This window comes from Rhynchophorus ferrugineus, unplaced genomic scaffold, assembly GCF_030347505.1.
Source record: "Rhynchophorus ferrugineus isolate W39M unplaced genomic scaffold, kcgeb_rfMv2 rfM2, whole genome shotgun sequence".
NCBI classification, from domain to species: Eukaryota; Metazoa; Arthropoda; class Insecta; order Coleoptera; family Curculionidae; genus Rhynchophorus; species Rhynchophorus ferrugineus.
In genome coordinates, this window is record NW_027472581.1 from 71605885 (window position 1) to 71628007 (window position 22123).

At 30.4% G+C, this 22123-nt stretch overlaps 2 protein-coding genes across 3 annotated transcripts in view; one reads left to right on the forward strand and one right to left on the reverse strand.

Annotated features, from left to right (window-relative positions):
- LOC143192013 (aly/REF export factor 2-like) overlaps positions 1–3097 on the forward strand; it is a 33058-nt gene extending 29961 nt beyond the window's left edge. Inside the window, exons 3-4 of the mRNA XM_076397473.1 lie at positions 2620–2719; positions 2856–3097. Of these exons, the coding sequence (XP_076253588.1) occupies positions 2620–2719; positions 2856–3097 (342 nt within the window). The remainder of the gene's footprint in view (positions 1–2619; positions 2720–2855) is intronic.
- Positions 1–22123, reverse strand: part of LOC143190354 (orexin receptor type 2) — a 419319-nt gene that overhangs the window by 261853 nt on the left and 135343 nt on the right. The gene's annotated exons all lie outside the window — the stretch shown is intronic.

Genomic DNA, 22123 nt, shown 5'->3' on the forward strand with positions numbered 1-22123 from the left:
CAAGTCTAGGTTTTAGACCAGAACAAAACAAAACATCGGAGGTCTTTAAAGGGATTGAAATGTTAATGCATTCCACCTAACACTTGACATCTGCACTATCTTTATCTCGAACGTCTTGCAATATCCCTAATACACTTGGTTTCCCACCTAATTTTACATGCTCTTAAAGAATCGATATCTTAGAAATTAGGTTATCTAAATGTTCCAAATAAGAAATAAGTATGTCAATATACACAAACTTAACCAACCATTTATGTGGGCTGTTGTTCATTGAATAGAGTTATACGAAAAAAAATATGATAAAATAATAAAAATTTCAGAACTGCTACACTAAATTCTAAAACTTAAAAATAAAAACTTAAATTCAATTTTGAAGATACCCTGTTAAATAGCACAGTAAATCATACTTTTACTTGGTAAATATAAATGGAATATTTAATTGTCTTTTAATTTTACTTTTACTTTTACAACTTATTTTAGTAATACGCTTGAGAAAAGATACACAATAATTCAGATGTCTGAACAATATGGCCACAGCGGATAGCATTCATCCCTATCACTGCATATTCAATTAAATCGAATTAGTATGAGATGTACTAAGGAATAACTACAATATATGGAATTCTATCAGATTCATAGAAAAAGAAATTGGCAAATGGTGGATTGTGAACTAGTGTCGGATAAATTCTAAATTAACAGCTTAGTTCTTGACTTGAATAGTGGCTCAGAATGTGACACTGAGTGAATCAGGATTTCTGGAGGTGGGATTATGATTCAATTCTGACAGTATCAAGACAGAATGATAAGAGTGACTATAGATAAGTAATTAATATCGGATAACTCTAGTATATTCTGATTGTATTAAAAAGTGTTAAAGATATATGTGCATAGTGTGTAAATGTTCGGAACATAGATGAGCATTTGGCATTTGTTTTGCATATACCCGCAAGTGCATTAAGAGCATTGCAGTAATTAAACCTAATTTTATCAAAAAAATCTACACAGGTAGTAAATGAAGAAACTAAGGAGAAATAGAATGATATCAGGATGATTTGTCAGGAAAACAGCAACGAAGGAAACAAGAACTAAACATACAAAGATAATATATTTTCCAATGAAAATAAAATACTTTGGTGTGCTGGAAAATTATTCAATCTAAATATAATAAAATATCTCTAACCTACAAACTATTGTAGCTGTTTAATTAACTGTAGTTTTAAGTTATTTGATAATATATATATTAGATATACTGTAATAAATTATATTTTATATTATTTTTGTTCGATTATTTTATTTATAGTAGAATATTGTTATACATCAAAGCTAAAATAAACTAACATGTAAAATTTTAACGTTAAATGCGGCAACATTGCGAAGTTTTTACATCATAAATTGAGATGACATGAGTTTACTGCTACTTTGGATAGACTATAGTACAAGAGAATGAATCTGTTGATATTTATTCAATAATAGCTTTCTTATCAGCTGGAAAACATTTGATATCAATTTATTATACTGAATGCTCAATATTCATAAGAAGTATCACGCATCTGAAAAGATACAGAACCAATAATAAAGAAATAAAACGATTTAAATTTAAATTCTTGTCCGAAATGGCAGCATAAAAAAAACACAAGTCGACTCTCAATACATCTCCTTCGTCTCCGATGGCAACGAAAAAATCAAAATTGATTTCACCTTTTTCTCTTCGACCAATCGCTCGAATTCCGTGACGCCAAACTTTTCCGTTTTCAATTTATCCAAAACAAGAAAAAAAAATCTATTCGGTTTGCTGATTGATGTCTCGCCCCAGTTTCTTTGACGCGAAAATTAAATCAGCCTAAAGGACAAGTAATTACAATAATTTGTCTTTGTTTTTCCTTATCTTCCTATTTGTTTCAGGCAAATACGTCTTCCCTGTTTTGTCTTTCTTTGATTTCGGTAAGATTTTTTAATAATTAATTAGTGAAAATGTGGTATTTAGTTTTAAAGCTAAATATTAGATATTATTTGGTAATTCAATCATAATTAATACTAGGTTGTTAAACTAATCGCATGGAATAGTTCAAAAAAAGGATTTCAACTTCAAAAAATCTTGTCAATGACCATCCATTTTTTAAAAATGTTTGAGATGTGGGAAAAGCTGAAATACAGAGTGAACTAAATCTAGTAAATAAGCAGAATTTTGCAACAATGTGCTACTTTAATTTTGTTGTCCCTTTCGACGATTATTTCACGGCTATATAATTGTGCATTGTGATTCAAACAGGAGATTCCATGCAAAGGACGTGGACAAACACAAAATTTTTGTGTAAATAAATAATTTTTGATAATAAATTAAATAAAATATATGACAAACAAAGTATGCATGGATAAAATTGTTAGTATAAAAAGAATGAACGTCACAGAGAAATGTGAGCGTTTAGGGTGACAGGAACAGGGGTTAACAGTAAAAAGATACAAAGAGAAACAACAATTATTGACTCTTAAGGGAACGATTCATATAAGTAAAAGTTTTTGATAATAATCGATTTCTCGCAAAATTCCCATCAACCAATCACTATTGTCGCCGACTAGAGTGTTCCTTATAATTATTCAGTCCGAATCTCATTCTTATAGAGCAAAAGCGATGGCAGTCGCTCAAAAGGTGGAGTACAGAGACTGGAGATTGGTCACAGAATTCACAGCTCGATGCAGAGTTTGAGGATATCAAGTAGCTGTGAGAGAAATAACAATATCTCAGTCTCAGACGATTGAGTTTCACCGTATGGGAGCAGGTAGGAGCAACATGAAGGGCACTGAAAAAGTCACTCTTTATGCCAAAATATTTGTTTAATCTATTTTCTGAGTCCCAGCGTCTTTGATAATAAAGGTCTGTGTGGATACATATGTTCTCGACAAGGTGGACGGCAGACCTCCACGGCATCTGCCTGTTCATTCCCAATTATCCCAACGTGAGAGGGAATCTACACTAGCGTCAGCAAATGACGAGCCAGCTAGAGTGATCTCAGGCGACTCAGAAATTTGGAGACAATGGGATGACTGTTCTTCCGCTCATTGGAGAAATCCAGCGATCTGTAGGAGTCTGAGAGGATGAGAAAATCCCTCACTGAGTTTGGTTGAATAGACACATATATTAGGGCCTGGTGTATGACGTATAATTCGGCGGTAAGTATAAATTCAACAGACTGTGGTATTACTTTAACTTAGTAATTTCAATGATTTGCCTTGTTGTTGTTGTTGCATCCGATAGGCTCAGGAGATTAGATATGAGATCTATAAACATATATCTTTCATAAAACTTCTTATAGTATTCTTCATGATATAATTTAACTTGACTATTAATGAAGAAATAATCAAAATATTGATAAAGTATTTTTTATTAATTATATCTTATATTGGATAATCTCTATATTCTAGCACAACTTTAATTTGTAAATTAATTTATTATTACTGCTATATGTTACACGAGTACAGAAACAGTTCTCTGTACATTAAAATAAATATATACTATTTAAGCTACAGTTAAGAATACACTTATACACTATACAAGTTCATGTGATCTAGTTCGCTTCAATCACCTGATTTTTTATTTTCTTTTTGGTTTCCTTTTTCTAGGTGGAGGAAAATTCTTAATGTATACGCGGTAATTCTCTTCTAATTACTATAACTATAAACGTCTTAGTTATGTAGGACTGCCTAATATGAGAGGAGTTCATGTCAGCATACATACCACAAAAAACTTCCCGCGTCAGTGTCCAAATTGTAGGACATCAGCCTATATTGTTCTGGATTGATTTATGGTACCCGAAGGCCGAGAAAGTTTTGGGGTCGCGGACCCTACGCGAGTTTTTACTACCGTATAAGCATCAGTGTTTGTTTGAAATGTTTTAGCATTTTTGGAAGAATGCTAGTGTCATGCCATATAGATCTAGTTGATATTTTGACAATTTCGACAATTGACTAAAAGGATATAAGTAAATTTTAGCTTGTCATACCATAGATCATTAGCTTAGCTTTCAATAGACCTCTAGAAAATCTCACAAGCTATCCGACGGACCTAAATTGCAGGATTTTGGTGGCCAATTTATTCCACATCTGTAAAAAAATATAACTGAATTCTCAAAACGTTAATTATTACGTCTTTTGATATACAACTCCATTCCTGCATTCGGTATTTTTCATAGAAATGTCAGTTAAATAAAAGTTCGAAAAATGTTCTATGAACACTGTTGTTACGTGTCGTTGGAACGTAATAATATTTAGTTACTGATTATTAATTTTTTTCTACCACTTTATATGTAGAAATGACATATGCATACAATTTTAAGGATTTAATTTGCTAGCCTATTTAAAATATATTTTAAGCAGCTTATTAGATAAATTATGTGTGAAATTATTATGATTTGGGAGAAAAACAAGAAAAGACGGAAGGGGAAAAAACGTGTAGACTTTTGCTCTTATCAAGAAAGTACTCGAGATAAGGGGAGTGCGGGCGCCAAGAACTGAACGAAGTACATCGTAACTTTAAATCAATGAAAGATCCTCGTTTGTGACAATAAACAGACGAATATCGAGAATTACATTAACTTTGAATATCCTGGGCAACCTGAATATTTTATAATTTACTTACAGTCGTACATTTTTATCAAGAAAAATGATCGCTATTTTATAGTTTTCTCCACCCCTAAAAGCAACAACAAAACATGCACTAAAAATATTTCTACCTTCAAAAAGTCAAAACAACACAAAGGGATATTTTTATTCAATATTATTAGTCACAACCAGGAATCCCAGGGAGCAGCAATCATACAGAGTCATCTAGGATTCCCGTAAGTAGGCGCCAGTGCCATTCAAATAAGTTATCTAATGATACTCAAGCCCAATATAATGGTATCCTTATCAATTCAAGAGAGATGATTGATATGTGTACAGTGGTTAGCAATCAACTCACTCAAGTGACCCAACCTGAGGCTACAAAACCTACTGAAAAATTCATCCAGAAAACGCAGCAAAAGGAAGAGGTGTGGTAATAATAAAAAAATATATTCAACATTTTGAGGAAATTAAATTAGCATCAGAAGATATCCAAGCCAGAGCTGTGGACATTAACACTAAGAACGGTACTTTATTATAGATGGTGACCTCTGATTACAACAAAGGGTGGAATATCGTTAAATGCTGTTCAGGCATATAGTTATGAAACTATTTCGACAGGTAAACAGACATATTAGCTAACGGTTTCAAATAATATCTGGGACCTGCTGGATTTCTACATAATTAGAAACATATCAAGCTTTTATGTGCATATGGAAGAAAATCTTGAATTCAACTCATATAATTCACCGATCGTTCTGACTTTAAGTGGGTACATTATGTCAAAGCTAAATAATTGCTGTCTAATACAAGAATCGGTTTGAGTGCATTGAGAAGAAAAAATCAACTTGGGAGACCGGATATAGACTGAGGAAGGACTGAATCTTGATGTAGAAAAGTTGATCAAGGATATTCCGCACTCCGCGTGGCAAAATACCCCAGAAATCAGGCGGAAACTAAAAGGTAAAGAAATAAAAGAAATACTTGAACTAATATCAGAAAAAGGACGAGCGAGGAAGAAATGATATTATTACAAGGATCAGCCCAACTTAGACATGAAATAAAAAGAATTACAAAATGACACGAGTGAATTTCTGCGTGAACTTGCTGATAGTACCAGCATTGAGAATTCGCTGTGGAAAGCCTCCAGAAACTTAAAAGAACCTATCATGCAAACTCTCTGATAAAATATGAGGTTGGACAATAACGGGTGAAAATTTCATTTGCCACTTTAACCGAGTTTAAGAAAAATAAAAAATGGTATTAGCACAATATCATCGGTATTATCGGGAAAATATTAAAAGAACTTCCAAAAACAAACACTTATTACGATCCACATCATAAATACTTCATTCAGAGTGCAAATGTTTGCCGCAACTGTAGAAAGTGGTTGAAATAATTATGATTCCTAAATCAAGAAAACCACATCTTAAAACAACGTCGTACCGACCAACATCACTATTAACAACAATGCCCAAATTATTTGAAAAAAAAGTTATTTAAAAGTATAAAACCAATAATTGAGTTTCAGGGAACACTATCCACCTCTAATCAGATTCACAGAAATATCGGTGTCATAGAAAAACCACTAGAAGAAAATAAAAGTTTGCCATGAGGGTTTAAAGCATAAGATTAAAATGCCGACTCTAAAGTAATGGCCAAAACCGTTACTTCAGAGTCAAACAAGAATATGGCTACTTTAGGGGGGCTTAAGACTTGAGGAAAATACAAGCAGTTGTGTCACAGAGAAGTGTATTGGGATCAGCCTCTTATCTGCCTTTTACCCGAGACCTGTCTACATTCAACGAAAACACTGAAGCAAACACATGCTACATTTTCAGGTAGCACTGCAATTTGAGCCTGCAATTGTAGATAAGATCACTAAATCCCCCAGCAAACGGCTATTGCCGAAATACAATTCTGAATAGAAAAATAGAGAGTCAAAATAAATCAGCGCATATAGATCTCAACAACTAAAGAATCTAAGTTAGTTACATAGATATATATATATATATATATATATATATATATATATATATAAATCAACAAATCAACAAGTTATGGAGAAACTGCCAAATAGCATAACCCTCGATACTGAACTCAGGTGGAAACCACATGTTACGGAAAAATGAAAAAAAAAGCTGAAGTTCAAAAAACATCCACAGTTTAGTGAGTGGGTATTCAGCATATAATAGGCTATGGCTTTTGTGTTAAATTCTAGAGTTACGAGCCGAAACAACAGAAATATCACGCAAAGTTTCGAAAACAAGATATTAGGATGTAATATTTAATGCACGATGGTACATTCCTAACAACAATCTGCATAAGGAACAGCAGGTAAAAACTATATCAATGTTGAGGTACTCCAGCTTCTAGATAATGATTTAGTCAGAAAATTAAAGAGAGTAAAAGCATTCGATCTAATTCAGTGAAGTTATAAGCAAAACTCAAGGCACGTTAATAACAATGATATAGATGTTAATCCAAAATTAGACGTAGAATAGTTTATTAGTGTTAATTCGCTAGATTGCTATGATAAATGATAATAAAAATAGCTATCACTGATGAATCACTGGTCCTTTATACAAAATCAGAGTAACTAATTTCATATCAACTAATGCAATGGTAGATTTTTACCACCACGATTACGAGTAATAACAATCGCATTCAAATTAATCTAGAGTCGCTGCTCATATATAACTAAGGTAATCAATTTTATATCAATCTGGTAATGGGAGGTTCTCATTAGGAATCATTATTACTGTCCAATTTTTATTTTTATTTTTCATTAGGTTTTTTAAAACTAAATAACACATCGTAAATTAATTTGTCATGTGGTCTCAAGTTAGGTTAGTAAGGCCATTAGTTCAATTCTATTAATAATTTTTTAGTTAGCTGCCTGAAATTTCTATCGCGTAGTTGCCTATTAACATCATTACATAAAACTTATATATAATTCATATTCACATCAATAAAATTGAAAAATCCATACATTTCTTGTCATGTCGTGTGCAACCATGTCAAAATTTATATAAACAAATTTTAAATAAATAAATAAATAATAATTCTTATTATTACAAGCGAAATTACTTTTTTCTCGACAAACTATTTCAATCGGCTTGTATTTTAAGCCAATTTTTCCGAACGTGCAAGAATTACTATTTGCAGTTATTCGATATTCCCAATGTATTATTCATATTTTTTAATCTTGGTCATCAATGTTTTCCATTCAATAATTAATGGCACTTTGAGATTATTGAAATCTCATATCAAGATTGTGCTTAAATGGTGTCATCGAAATCAGTGATTGAATTCATTACTACATACAAGACTACATAGAGAACATGATAACATTCAAATTAAAAGGTGGATTCTTGAAAGTGACAATAATACTGCAGAAGAATTTGTATGTGAGAAAATATTTGTATTTGTATACAATAAGTGTTCGATATTACATCAAGATATGTAGATCGTCACATATAGCATTCTTCTTTTTCAGACAGATATGGCAATGGGTAACTGTTCTTCTAGGCTAAAACATATTTGCAATGAATAAGTCTCAAGTTATAAAAAGAAAATGGGTTTTATTTTTATAATAATGTTTAATATTATTATTGAAAATTGCAATTACTTTATATACATTAATATTTCTTTTCTAATTTTATGTAACTTAATCATTGGTATACATTTTTTGTTTGCAATAACAGCAAAATATGCAAGAAGAAAATAAGAGAATAATTACTCGACCGACACTAACTTTAAATTATCAATCGATTTACCTAATTTTTAGGACAGCAGGGTACAAAGAGTCTTACTTTTGAATTTAATTATCTCACAAGGAAAGCTAAGTTTTACGTTTTACACCTTCAAAGTTTAATCGTTTATTTTATGTCTTCTGTACGGGAAATCGTTTCTGCGTAAACAGTTTTAATCATCGAGTCTGGTTATTGTGTAGCACATTCGTTTGCGACTTGCCCTTATTTCTATTTCCGGGAAAATATTTCTACGTGTTATTTAGGTCAAAGCTGAATTTTACATTTGGAAATGCTTTATGGGTTTAGGTGTGGCTTGTCGATGAAAACATATGCTTTTACTAGAAAACTTTGCGTTTTATAATTCAATACTCCGTTCACTGATTTATTTTGGTTTTCTTTTATAAGCTTATTTTATGTAGTAGAAATTTGAAATTGATTTATATATTAGAATCTCGTCCATACCATAGACATTTTGAAGTTCTTTTTGCAATTGTTGGGTTTATAATCCAACCATCTTAATCTTAAGGTCCCTAGGTAGGTCATCACTCATCAGACTTGTTGTAGAAAATAATGATTCAGAATCTACTTTAAATAGTATGTTCAATACAGAGATAAACTCTAGATGACAATAATCAAATTTCAAAATATATATATATATATATATATATAATAAACAATGTAGCATTAATAATTAATCTCTGCGTCCGTAACTTCCCCTAAACGGTTGGATCGATTTTGATGTTACTTTTTCTAAATTTGTAGGGATTCGAGAATGGTTTATAGTTACAATTAGATCCGATATATGGAAACTTTTAAAAATATTTTCTATTTCGATTGGCATATATGATGATATTTTCATGATAATTACTGCAATAATAGCATCTGCTATATGTAATACTACATCAAGTTAAATATAACATTATATTGTCATATTATTGATATATTATTTGTAATACTAAACGAAAAGCGTCTTCGACAAATCAATCTAAACTAAACTTAACTCCCATAACACTAATGCATTCATCCGGCAGATTCATCAGCAGATATTTGCTTACTTAACTCTTAGGGATATAGCATTTGTTACATTATACAGCGTGTGTTAGTTTACAGTAATATATTGATAAGAAAATTATCATTGCCAACATATACATATTTGAAAATATTATTATTGTCAGGTTTACTCCCAATGTGCTTACTTAAAACAGATATATATATATATATATATATATATATATATATATATATATATATATATATATATATATATATATATATATATATATATATATATATATATATCTAAATATATATAAAACTAATCTACTTAAGCTAAATTTAAGATTATACTTATACACTAAACAAGTTCGTGTGGTTTGGCTTTCTCCAATCAATTTCTTTCCCTATTTGATATCCTACGTGTTATCTAGTAGCTGTATTGCTTCCACGTTGCTGTGATTTAGCAAACTTATTTCATATTTTAAGGTTTGTTCCGAGTGCATAATTTCATTTTACCAAATATTCGAGTATAAAGAAGAACACATATTTTGTACGAACATGAAAGATTGAGAAATGCGAACCTAATTGAGTTATTCTTGAGTACCTATATTCAATTTTGCGGTATAATTGGATTCTGTATTACCAAAATTAATGTTAAAATAAAAGTGGACCAAATATCAGTTATCAACATTAATATGGGTGAGGTTTTGTAAGTATGTATTGTATTATGAAAAGAGCACCGTATAATTTCATTTTTGTTCTTAAAATTTGAAATATCAATAGGAATATTAGAAAGAAAGAGGAACAATATTAGGCCTAGAAATGAAGCAAAATATTACATCAAGGTGCACCTGTCTAAATATTTTAAATGCTCAATATTCTTATGTCAATAGCAACTTTAAATAAAAATTGAGGTTTTCTAATTAATAAGTATTTCAAATCATCCGTGATGCTTCTTGAAATGAAATGTCATATAAAACGCAGAGTATAGATAATATGGACAATATATACAATAAGTTTATATTTATTGCTGTTAATATACATCTACAATAATATGTTAATACACATCTAGCAAGATCACTACATAATAAAAATTGAAGATTTTATTTATGATCAGTTTTTTGACTGGATAGCAAAAGAAGCCCGATACGTAAACTCAACATGCAAAAAACAGTGAAAATTTTCAATCGGCTAAGTTTTCATTTGTAAATCGCTGCTGGAACGATGCCATTGTTAAAAGGAATGATTACGAGCAATGAAAAATAGATGTAGGAAAATAATGGTGTAAGCGTAAAGGTTGATCCCAACCCACGTTGATGCCAAGAAATTGTAATATGGAACTGAAAAAAAATTGTTTATTTATCGTGGCCAGATTAATTTGATTCTTTATTTCAACACCTAAACAGATTTTTAAAAAAACGTTCAGATTGCGACATAATGTTCACTATAGTTGTGTCACGGTGTTGGTTCTTGTTTTTCTCAAAAATTCTATAGTTATCAAGAAAAACGACACAAATATTTCTGATAGGATTTCAATAAATACATGATTTAATACAAACAATAAACTGATAACTAGTTACTAGTAATTATTAGATTAATATTAATCAATAATTAATTGCTTAATAATTGCTGTATTATCTCAATCAATATTGACTGATTGATGTTAAATTATGTTCTAGTTTCGGTTAAATGGTTCGTAATAATTTCCTGAACAAGATGTCCAATTTGAATAGGAAATTTAATTAGTTATAATCAGCTCTGATCCTTGTTTTATAATAAGAAGTGTTGCAATAATATAACGTTACTATAGGATATCCCATAAATAAGTTACTAATGTATGGTAATGTTTTGATGCATTTTTCACAAAAAGAATGTAGAGTGTCTAATACAATGACTTATATTGGATTATTCCAACATTTTTGAAAACATCGATGTATATATATGAATATGTATTTAAAGCTTGATGAGTAAGGTAGGTTTTTAAAAGTAAGAATATCTTTAAACCTCTCAAAGTGCCATTTCATTGTCGTGCAAGATTTTCGGCTGATCCTTCCAAATGTGTCTTCTAGATTATTATAGCAGATCTAAATTTCATCACAATCAATACTCAAAGTTGGTCACTCTCTAGTTTTTAGGCTCAATACCGAGGACCGTCGTCAACGTTAAGCAATAGGTCCAGGTCAGATAAACCTTACTTGGTAAAAGATACTCTAAAATATAGAAAATCAAGCAGAGGACAATTTAATAGAAATAAATTTAATTTTCGGATATAATTATGCAAATGTAAATACACATATAATATAAAACTAATATTATTTGGCAATACGTTATTTAAATTTAAAAAAACGTACCATAATATATATGAATTAATAATATTTTATATATAAAGGTAAAAACATGGAAATAAAATGAATATGTATTAGTTACATATATTTAATACATATTTTATGGCATGTATTTGAAGGCAAAATAAAGCATAATGTTTCGTCATATTTTACGGAGTTTTGAAATTCTATGTCGAAAATCTGATGTTAAAAATAAAAACTCTTTATGATTTTATTTACTGAAACAATATTTAATGTTACATACAAAATATTTCGATTATTTGTTGTAGGCCAGTAATAATACAAATTCTGCATCCAATTTTACAAAAATTTTATATATGTATTTGATTAAAATTATTACAATATTTACTGTACTGAAAAATGCGGAACGGAAAAATATTTTTCGCCGAATACATTGGTCATAATTAAATTAGTTCATAACATTCACAATAACAATAATAGATGCGATGATGATTGTCCTATTATATGATGATTGATACAGTTTCGTTTCATTTTACTTTTAAAAGTTCACATGTCTGACTAAGAATAATAATAACTCTACGTTTAATAAATTAATTCCTAGCTGGAGCCTCTTTTTTTTTGCTGTGGTTTTAGTGTGCTGTGACAAATCCAAAGTGATCAACACTGATGAACAGAAACTAAGTTATACCCAATCGAATAATAGTTAAGTTGTTAAATCGCTTCGAAGTGAAAATATTTATAGCGTTTTCCAACAAAGGTGGGCCGATGTCAGCGGTTATATATTTGGATGTTTAACAATTATTTTTTAATCTTATAGTAGTTTTTAAATAAATGATTAATTATCAAACACAATTCCTTTATATTGATTAACGCCGTTGCGGCATTATTTCTTTGTACTTTTTATCTTGGCATATTTTGACAAAGTATGAAACGTGAATTGGCTTCTTAACTAATGCGGTTTGATCATCATGTGATAACCTCCCTATCACCGATTTTTTTGCTGTATTGATATTCTTGTATAGATACAGTAGTATCATTTAAAATTTAAGATATCATATATTCCATACATAATGACCAAAATTCAGCTTTCAATTGTAAAATGAATGATTTCGATAACACTTCTCATAAAGCTTGTTTCATTATATTTCAATGATAATATATTTTTTTAAATACATAAAATATAAAATGTTTTAAAACTATTTAATCGAAATAACCTCTCATCCCACGAAGAATGGAGATTTTGAGTCTCAACAAGTTTAAAATTAATCTTAAAAGTGAACGATAACGAGAAAATGACAGAAGCTTTTCGTAGCAAATCCGATAGGCTGGTATATCTAAATAGATTATTTAATAAAAAAAAACTCAAGACTTAAAACGGATGTCTTAAATGATATACTCTAAAAAAACTCAAAAATGCTAATCATATCAGGTACTTTTCACTTTGTTAAGTTATTGATTGCAATTGAAGAATTGTATTATTAAGTTTTATATATTATTAACTTTGAGATAATATAATTTCACACCATCGGAAGAACGAAATTTCCAACTCAAATCATGCTTTATTTATAGTAGTTTAGTTTTAAAACTTAGAATTTGGTTTGATTTCAATGCACAAAAATTCAGACCAGAAAATTTTTCGAATTGTTATCAATATAGTCTTTCCACAATATCAAAACTTCTTCATCGTTATTTTGAACCGTTCTTTAAGAAAATGTACTTAATCAGATACAAATCAGATATCTATAATATGGAATACACTATACTTCTCGCCTTTTGAAGGAGTTTTTGCTTTAGTTTACTATTTTTATTTTTACTCGGTCGTGTGCCCCAGAAAGCTGACACTGATTTTAAAACTATTTACATACAAATAAATTTAACTAATAAAAAGTATGGTATAGATAGATATAATACGACTAAAAAAAAATGACAAGTGGCAGGAATGGTGAGCTTCTTTGTATAACGTATTTTGATATAAAATGGATAGGTATTTATATCTGATATTTACAAGATGACTGTATACAACTTTGTAAATCTCGATTGGATTGTCGTCTACTGTGGGTGACTGTGTTGCTTGAATAGCGCTTGTCACAAGTACATCCTTTATCTGTTGAAGGGTTGATGACCGTAATTTTCGTATACGTTCAGTGTGGATTATTTTAACAGCTGTGTTTGACGACTGCAAGGCTATGTTCTTGAACGATGTGGTAAAGAAGTTATATAAAACTATTATATTACCTTTAATGTTTCATATATGTTTAATGATCTGGTTAATGGTATCCACTTCCAAAATTCTATGGAAATTAGGATTTTTAGTACCACGGGGCAGTAATAGCACTCCTCAATACTCTGTTCTAAAATTACTGAATTATGTCCAGCCTGCTCTTCTTATTCTCTTCTCGTAATTCTGTGGATTTAGTTTATAGTTGAGTGTTTTTTATTCTCTATTGACAGCTTCAGTTTCTAAGTATTTTTTTCTTCATTCTTTATACCTTAAGTATTTTACCATAAAACAAGCATTGATTGTGTAAGTTGTATGATTGATTTAAAATTTCCTGTAATCTAGTCAATGCCTTCTTGGAATTAACATTTTCTCTTATATCCGTTCCAATTTTTTTTGAAGTGGTAAGTCTGATATCTTCGTCTTTTATTGTAATATTGTTACAGTTGAGAAAAATTTTGCCCTCATTCAGTCGGAAAATCATTTTGAGGTCTTCAGCATTTGTTCTAGCTTTTTATATATTCAACATTTTTAATTGGTAGATTCAGTAATATCGGTAATTTGAATATAGTTATTTTTAAATCTTTGCATCTCTCATTTGAAATGCTGTATGGTATTATTCTAGGTTTACCTCCAGAGAGTGTAGTTTAAGCAATATTCTTCTCAGTTTGCGTATTGTAATAAAACCTTTTGCAGTTTTTTTAGGATAATTATTATTATCTTACGGGACTTGTTGACTTGTGTTCATTATATTCGTATATTGTAATGTAATTATTAGAATTGAATCTCATTGGACGTGCTTAGCATTAAAATATCATACCATGCTGAATCTATAGCCATAATAAGTTAGGTCTATATATTGTTATATCTTGATCACTTTTCTAGGCAGAAAATAGAATACCGCTTTCAACTTTTGCCGCAGCTTGAAATTCCTGTAGGCTCTCAAGTAGTAAAATATTTAAGGGCAACCCATTAAAATCTCTGTAAAATGGATATATTTCCCTATTCCTACCTATATGGTGATCTTTTAGAGTCTTTGCTTACCTGCTAAGATAATAGTAACATCTCAGGCACTAAACAGATTTATAAATTACCGGAGATGGTGGTGTTGTTATGGAATCTCGAGTACAGATCTTGCATGAATTCTCGTACTAATGCGGCCACATATTCCCTTTCTAATGTTATCGAAAACCTGAATCAGCTCCATCCCATTTGGTGAGATGACCTAGTAATACACGTTTGACAAATATAAGAATCCTATTAAGACTACATAATATGCATTTTATAGGAATTAAAAGTTTGCTGCTTCCGCAGATTAGTTGATAAAATGTTTTATAATCCTTAATCCTCACGGATTTCGAACTTTCAAGATTTGAATCAGTTAGCTATGTCATAGTCGACATTGTAGTAGTTGTAGTTTAGTTGATATGGATGTTGTCGACAGAAAAGTCACTAGCGAAGAACAAGGTAACGTCTGTATAGAGTACGTTTTTTTTTCACCATCCGTTCTTCATGAAGGAAAATCCTATACCTTTGTACACCTGATTTTATAAATTTCGGAGAAAAGACATAGGTTTCGACCTTCACTTGAAATAACTCATCTGAAACTAACATGTTGATGATGAGTAGGTTCTCACGTACACCAGTTCTATGACTTTTAAAATCAGCCCTTGCTGCTATGCTTTTATCTTTGATGCTCTTGATATCGTATATTCCAAAGAGTTGATATATTTTTGAGGAGGGAGTGACTCGCCCTACTGTGATCTCTTTCAACGAAATGGTTGTGTTTGTAAATTCTTAAAAATCTGGACATTTCAGTGCAACACTTAATAGTTTGTTATACATAATTCGTCTAGCGCCTAATTATTTTGAATAAGCATGACATCGGATGTATATGTGATTTTCGTACATGCGTTTTCTTTATATGTGTTGGCTGCTAAATATAAATGTATCGTAGTGTTCATTTTCTTATAGTGCTCTGTACGGGACATGCTGGCACGGCAATTTGGGGAATGTGATCGGAAATTTGTACCATCTAATCTATAGAGGTACATCCAGGAGTATTTGGCTCATTTTCTGCGGAAACGCGGTCTGGATTAGGCGGCCGTCGATTGATGATACTCTCCCGAAAGGAGAGTACTCGAACTTGAAGGAAGTTCCTTATGTTTAGAAAACCCTCAGTAGAGGTAATTATTTTCATTTTCTTGTATGTAGACTGGTGACACTAGTGACTACAGGGTTTAATGCAAGGACATTTTTAATACGAGGATATTTTTAAACTGGAATATTTTTCACGCTAGAATATTTTTCGTAGTGGGACATTTTGTTGTCATAAAATCGGATTAACCACTCATGTGCCCCGTTTATTAGCTGTTATATGACCGTTTAAGTTCTTCAGTGGTCCTATGAGTTTATGAGGATGTAGCAGCCAGCACTACTAAACCGAAGGTCTTTTGGAATTTTGCGAAGTTATTGATTTTTTTAAAAATATTTTTTATTGCAATCTGAAAATATCGATCCACTTTAGTGTTAGATATTAGTATTGGATATTAAGTTAATTTTTGTTAGATATTAGTATTGGTTACAATTTGGTATACTTAACATAGATATTGCCTTTCATCTCATCTGTCCTTGAATATTCTCTCTTTTAGTATTACTATTTAAATAAACTCACATTTCCTCAGTGGTTAGAGATACCGGAGTTCCAAAAACCAAAGCCCTTTGAGCAAAACGCCTTCTGGAAACGCTGTGTCAGACCGACCCACTACGATGCCTCGACGAAGAACGCCCTCCACGTGTCCTACTTAGATTACCACACCAGCTGAAGATCATATAACAAAAGAAGGAAAAATAGGCCACAGTATAATTTTCTTGAATACGACAAATAACCTAGTTTTACGAAACATTTGGCACGATTTGATCATTTCTTTTCTCATATAGTGTCTGAATAAGTTGATTTAAATAAATAAAATAAAGAGATCTAATAAATTAAACCCTTAAACTATCATAAACTATTTATCACAGACAGTAATGTAATTTAATGTTTCACTATAAGATTGTGCGTCTTTAAACATGATGTAATTTAATATTTTTAGGTCCTAATATTTTGACCAATTATCATATGAAACATTATACTATTACTGGATAATACAAAAATGTGTCAGGCTAATTTGAATATTTTATTCTCGAATAACAATAAAACATATAAAATTGTCCTTATTTTGACGTTTAACTCAAAATCTTATGATATATGCACATAAATTTACGTTTTATACGTGGCTGGTATTTCGCGGGAAACATGTTTTGTTTACAGTAATACGTCAACCTTCTTTCGCCCAAACATTTTTTCCCAACGGCCATTTATCAAGCAGCTTCAATCCAAGCTCGACACATCGGATAACGACATGCACAATGCCATCGTGTAATCGTAATTTTGCACGTATAGAGAAAAAAAGCGAACCCTGGAAAAACATCGGCGGTTTTCATGCGCGATAAACACGTAACGTTGATGACATTGAAAATGGCGCACATTAAATATCACGACAAATTAACAGTGTCATCTTTTTTATTTGGGTCGTAAACAAAAGGTGGTGACGGGCATGCGGTTCAAGGTAAAGGGTGTGACAATTTTTCCAACTAGAAATAATTAGGCTTTTATGGCAATAGGAAAACATAACAATATATCTGTTGGAAATTGTCTTAAAATAAAGGAATGCTGGAGCTATTGAACCGAACGTTATAGTTAGAGATTACCTCGAACATTAAACGCTGTTGGCTTGTTTACAATATCTGACAAAAACAACAACAAACGAGGGTTGTTATTTATAATTTGCCCCTAACAACAAAAATACTAATTTATTAATTAAAATAGTTTTATTGCTTTTAAAAGTATTCCCAATAATGAACAATAAACTGTTGCATGCGCCTGAACCAACCCTTTTAACACTTTTTCACTATTTTCACGTTAAATTATGTTCAATCTTATATTAGCGACTTTGTTTTACTGATCGTGTAATATCATTTCGAGCACAGCAACAATGTCTCTTGGTATAACAACAGATTTTTGACAATCTCCATGACTTTTATCCGACTGAACTGCGGCCATGATTAAACTCGTTATACTAATGTTTACTTTGACCAAGGATTGGGCTTCATCGCCAAAAGTCAACAAACCAACAACACTTACCACCAAACAAGACTTATAATATTGCCAGGGCTCAAAATATATAATGATACTACAGAAGAAAGGAGAGTATCAGTTCAGAATAGGTCTCAAACTAGAAAAATAATGAATATTGAAGTATAGTGATGTATTGGGTGATATTCAGTCATATGTTTTGGCGATCTGTAAGGCTGTTATATAATGATATACTTGCATAGATAATAGCACACAATAGAATAAAATATCTAAGTATGTCTAGAAAAAATGATATGGTTTATCTTCATATTTATCTAGAAAACATAGATTTTAGAATTGGTATAAAATATGTTGGTTCATCACAAAAACATATACTGTTTATGGTTTTTACGTCAATTTTAGTGTTAGTCAGTCAAATTATCGACATTCTGAATTTCTTTCTTTATCTCTATAAATGATTATTTGAACTTTAAGCCATAATATAAATTGCTGTACTTAGGCATCAAATAATCTGTAAAAATAACAAAATAGATCTTGTATATCGAAACATTTTGAGTGCATATTCTCAACATTTCCTAAGTAATTTCCTTCACATATAAAAATTAACGAAATAACATTTAACTACTACTTTCATAAGCTACTATTTTCATACTATATAAGTTAGTAATTTCCAGCTTTTATGTGTTGCTATTTTAAACAAAGAGTTATTGTTAAAAAAAATTAGCGACCTTCGTGTAAGGATGAGTGAAATATCATTCTTTTCTTATTAATTTAGGTTTTAAAGTCGTTACACTATATAGATTTATACTAGACCCCTTGGTGTATTCTCATTAATTTTTAACATTAAGACGAAAGCATTAAGGGGAAAATTGCTGAATATATATTAATCAAAATAATTTTTTAAATCTGAATGCCATTTAGAATATCAGATAAGTTAAACTTTTTTCAATCAATATTTCCCATTCGGACTGCAATAGTATATCCTTCAAAACTTGTGCAACCTCTGGTGGTATGCTCTCATGCAAGATAATGGTCTTGTTCCTGTTACTCGTTATGGCTGGGATTCTTTGCAAGAATACGTCATATATTGACACTTTGCAAATTCCACACATATGCACAGCACAACTTTTTGGCTATGGATATTCCACTTCGTTTTTAATATGGACACAACTGTAGTTAAAATACACCATTCAAAATATTTCAAAACGAGATTTTCAGTAAATTCGTGTGGTAGCCATTCTACCTTCTTTCGGATCTTTGTCTTCGCTGGTGAAACAACATGAATCAACATCTAACAACCAAGCGGCTTGAAAGTTCTTTGAGAATCTCTCTTCGTATACGTATTTTCACCAATTCTTATTCCTAATATTTCAATCGAGCCATATCGTATAATAAAGGTAACGTACTTCGAATATAAGAAAATAACAAATGTAGCGCAGGTGCTTGAGCAAAAGTTGTACGCTATTTATGCTGATGTGTTTGACTGATTACTATTAATAGAATTAATTTTGTTATTATTCTGGAAATTTCGATTGTCAAGATAAATCTCACTATGGCCTGAAAATAGTAGAAAAAGCGATATAAATGGCTGGATATTAAAACACGTGATGCTTGAATTCCGCATGAATTAGATACATTGCTGTAAAGAAACAAAATTAGCTATTTTTAATTATTGCCGGTTATAAAAAGCATATTATATACGATTATACTGTGCAAAATATGTCGTGGTCGAAGCCTGAGTAAGCTTCACAAAAGGTTTCAAAGCACGTATTGATGCCAAAAACAGTGATACTAAATGTTATTTGGAATGAATTGTTCATCATGAATTACCTAAATCTCTTCATAGCATTAATTTAGCCCTTTATCAACAACTAACGCGATTTAAACAAACTGCTCCGGAATTGATCGATAGAAATGGTATGCATCACTCGCTAAAGACTGTTAGGCTGTTATAAAAAGTTTTGATTCATCCATCAAATTGCGCACATCTTGCTTCATCTTGGATATTTTGTCTTTAAGCTTTTGCCCTCGATATATTTTAAATGGTAAATCCTGCCTGGAAGATCTATCTGCTTTTGAGAGTTGTATACACATTCGTTAGTCTTGGATTATATATGACATTTGTATTTCAGGTATATTTTTATTAGGAGGTTCCACTAAATTCCATTGCCTTTATTTATTGACAAGTCGGCTTTTATAAAATAAACCTCTGTTATACACCTCTTTTAATGTTATTTAACTAAACGAATTTAAAGTATTAATAAAGTCCGACCTAACCAATAAAATACATTTTAGAGCAAATTCCATTTCATTTGTTCATTTAGATAATATCACTATACAATTTCAGATACACATTTTTATAACAACTATTTCAAAGAACTATTTGTCTGCAAACAGTAAAGGCACTGAGAGGTAGATCTAGATTATACGAAGACAAAGCAAATTGAATCGTAATTATTACAATGGCATAATTTGGTCACTGCCTTGAAATGTTGTTTAGGACTGCTAAATTGGATTTAGTTACTGTTATTGCCATTTATTTTTGTCAAATGCAAGACTTATTGAGTAGTTTATTAATCTTGTAAAATCATTCATTAGGAAATCAGTGTTCGTAAAACTGTAACTATTTATTAGATATTTTTTAATTAAAATTATAATATTCGGTTATAAATAAAGCAATTTAAAACATTTTTAAATTTTAGTAGTATTAATTTAGACATAATTTAACATTCAGGAACTGAAAGCTTAAAATATAGACACACATTTGGTAACTTTTGTGTTAATGAATGAATATTATATGTGAAAATAATGAATATAATAAATGAATATAATAATGTGAAATATTACAATAATTATTATAATTTTTATATTTATTAAATATTTTTAAAAGATATTGCTCCATTACCTAGAATTTTATAACAACATATTAAAAAGAAAATATTAATTTAATACTTCTGGCTTAAAGTGCTACCCCCATCAATAACAGCGATCAAAGCTGTTTTAATTTTTCACAGTGAATGCTTTGAATGATGAATTTTGGTAAAAGGTTATATATGACCGGCAGTTTGTTTCGCTTTTATGAAATTCCATTTTCGGGTTTTAACGGATAAGTAGAACTATATTTACATATTAAATTTTTTAATTCCATTGTAATCATAATTTCTAAAATCCATAGATTCACTAATAGAGGCATCATTTCAGAATACTTTATTGATCCTATCTGCATATAAATATTCTAACAAATGATTAATTTGATATCGTAAATATAGGAAATTACATACATTGATTGAAATAAATGAATTAATACTACACTATAAAAGTTCTTACTAAAGCAAAATGTTTTTGATATTGATTTTAATATAAAGATATGTTGTCAGAGTTAGAGATATAGAAATACTACAATACTTATAATACTGTTAATGTATTATAATATTTAATTCGAAGTTCAATATTTTTATTAGATAATTGCATTTTTAGTATGCATTTTTACTGTTAAATATTAGTTTTCTGCGATTCTTATAGAACAGGGTCACTGAAATATCTCAAAAAATGAAAAATATAATTTTGGATTCACCGAAAATGGAAAAGAAACCGTCCTCATACGAAGCGGGTGACGAATCAAGATCAACTTGATGTTCTTTCTATCAGAGATCAAATATATGAAATGCGTAAAACCAGTGAGTATGTTTTTCTATTATATAAACATAATTTAATTCAATTATTTCAGGGGAAACTGTTAAAGTCTGAAAAGTATCGAAGAGATCTAATGGAACTTCCAGATATTGCTTTTAAAATAATACAGTATTTAAAAACATATAATAAAATCAAGGAAGACTTATTATTTCAATTTGTGTATTTAGATCAAACATTGACTCATGGTAAGACGATAATAAAAATAGTGTTAAAACAAGAAAAGTTGATGGAAAAAATTAATTGTTGGAATAACAATTGATTATGTTTTATTAGTCATCTCATTTATTGATAATTCACTGCAAATATATAGATCTTCATGCTGGAAACAAGAATAGCTAGTGACACCTTCGGTTTGGATGAACTCGACACATTAAAGATGATAGTGACAAATGAACAAATGTTAAATAAATTGGAAATGAAC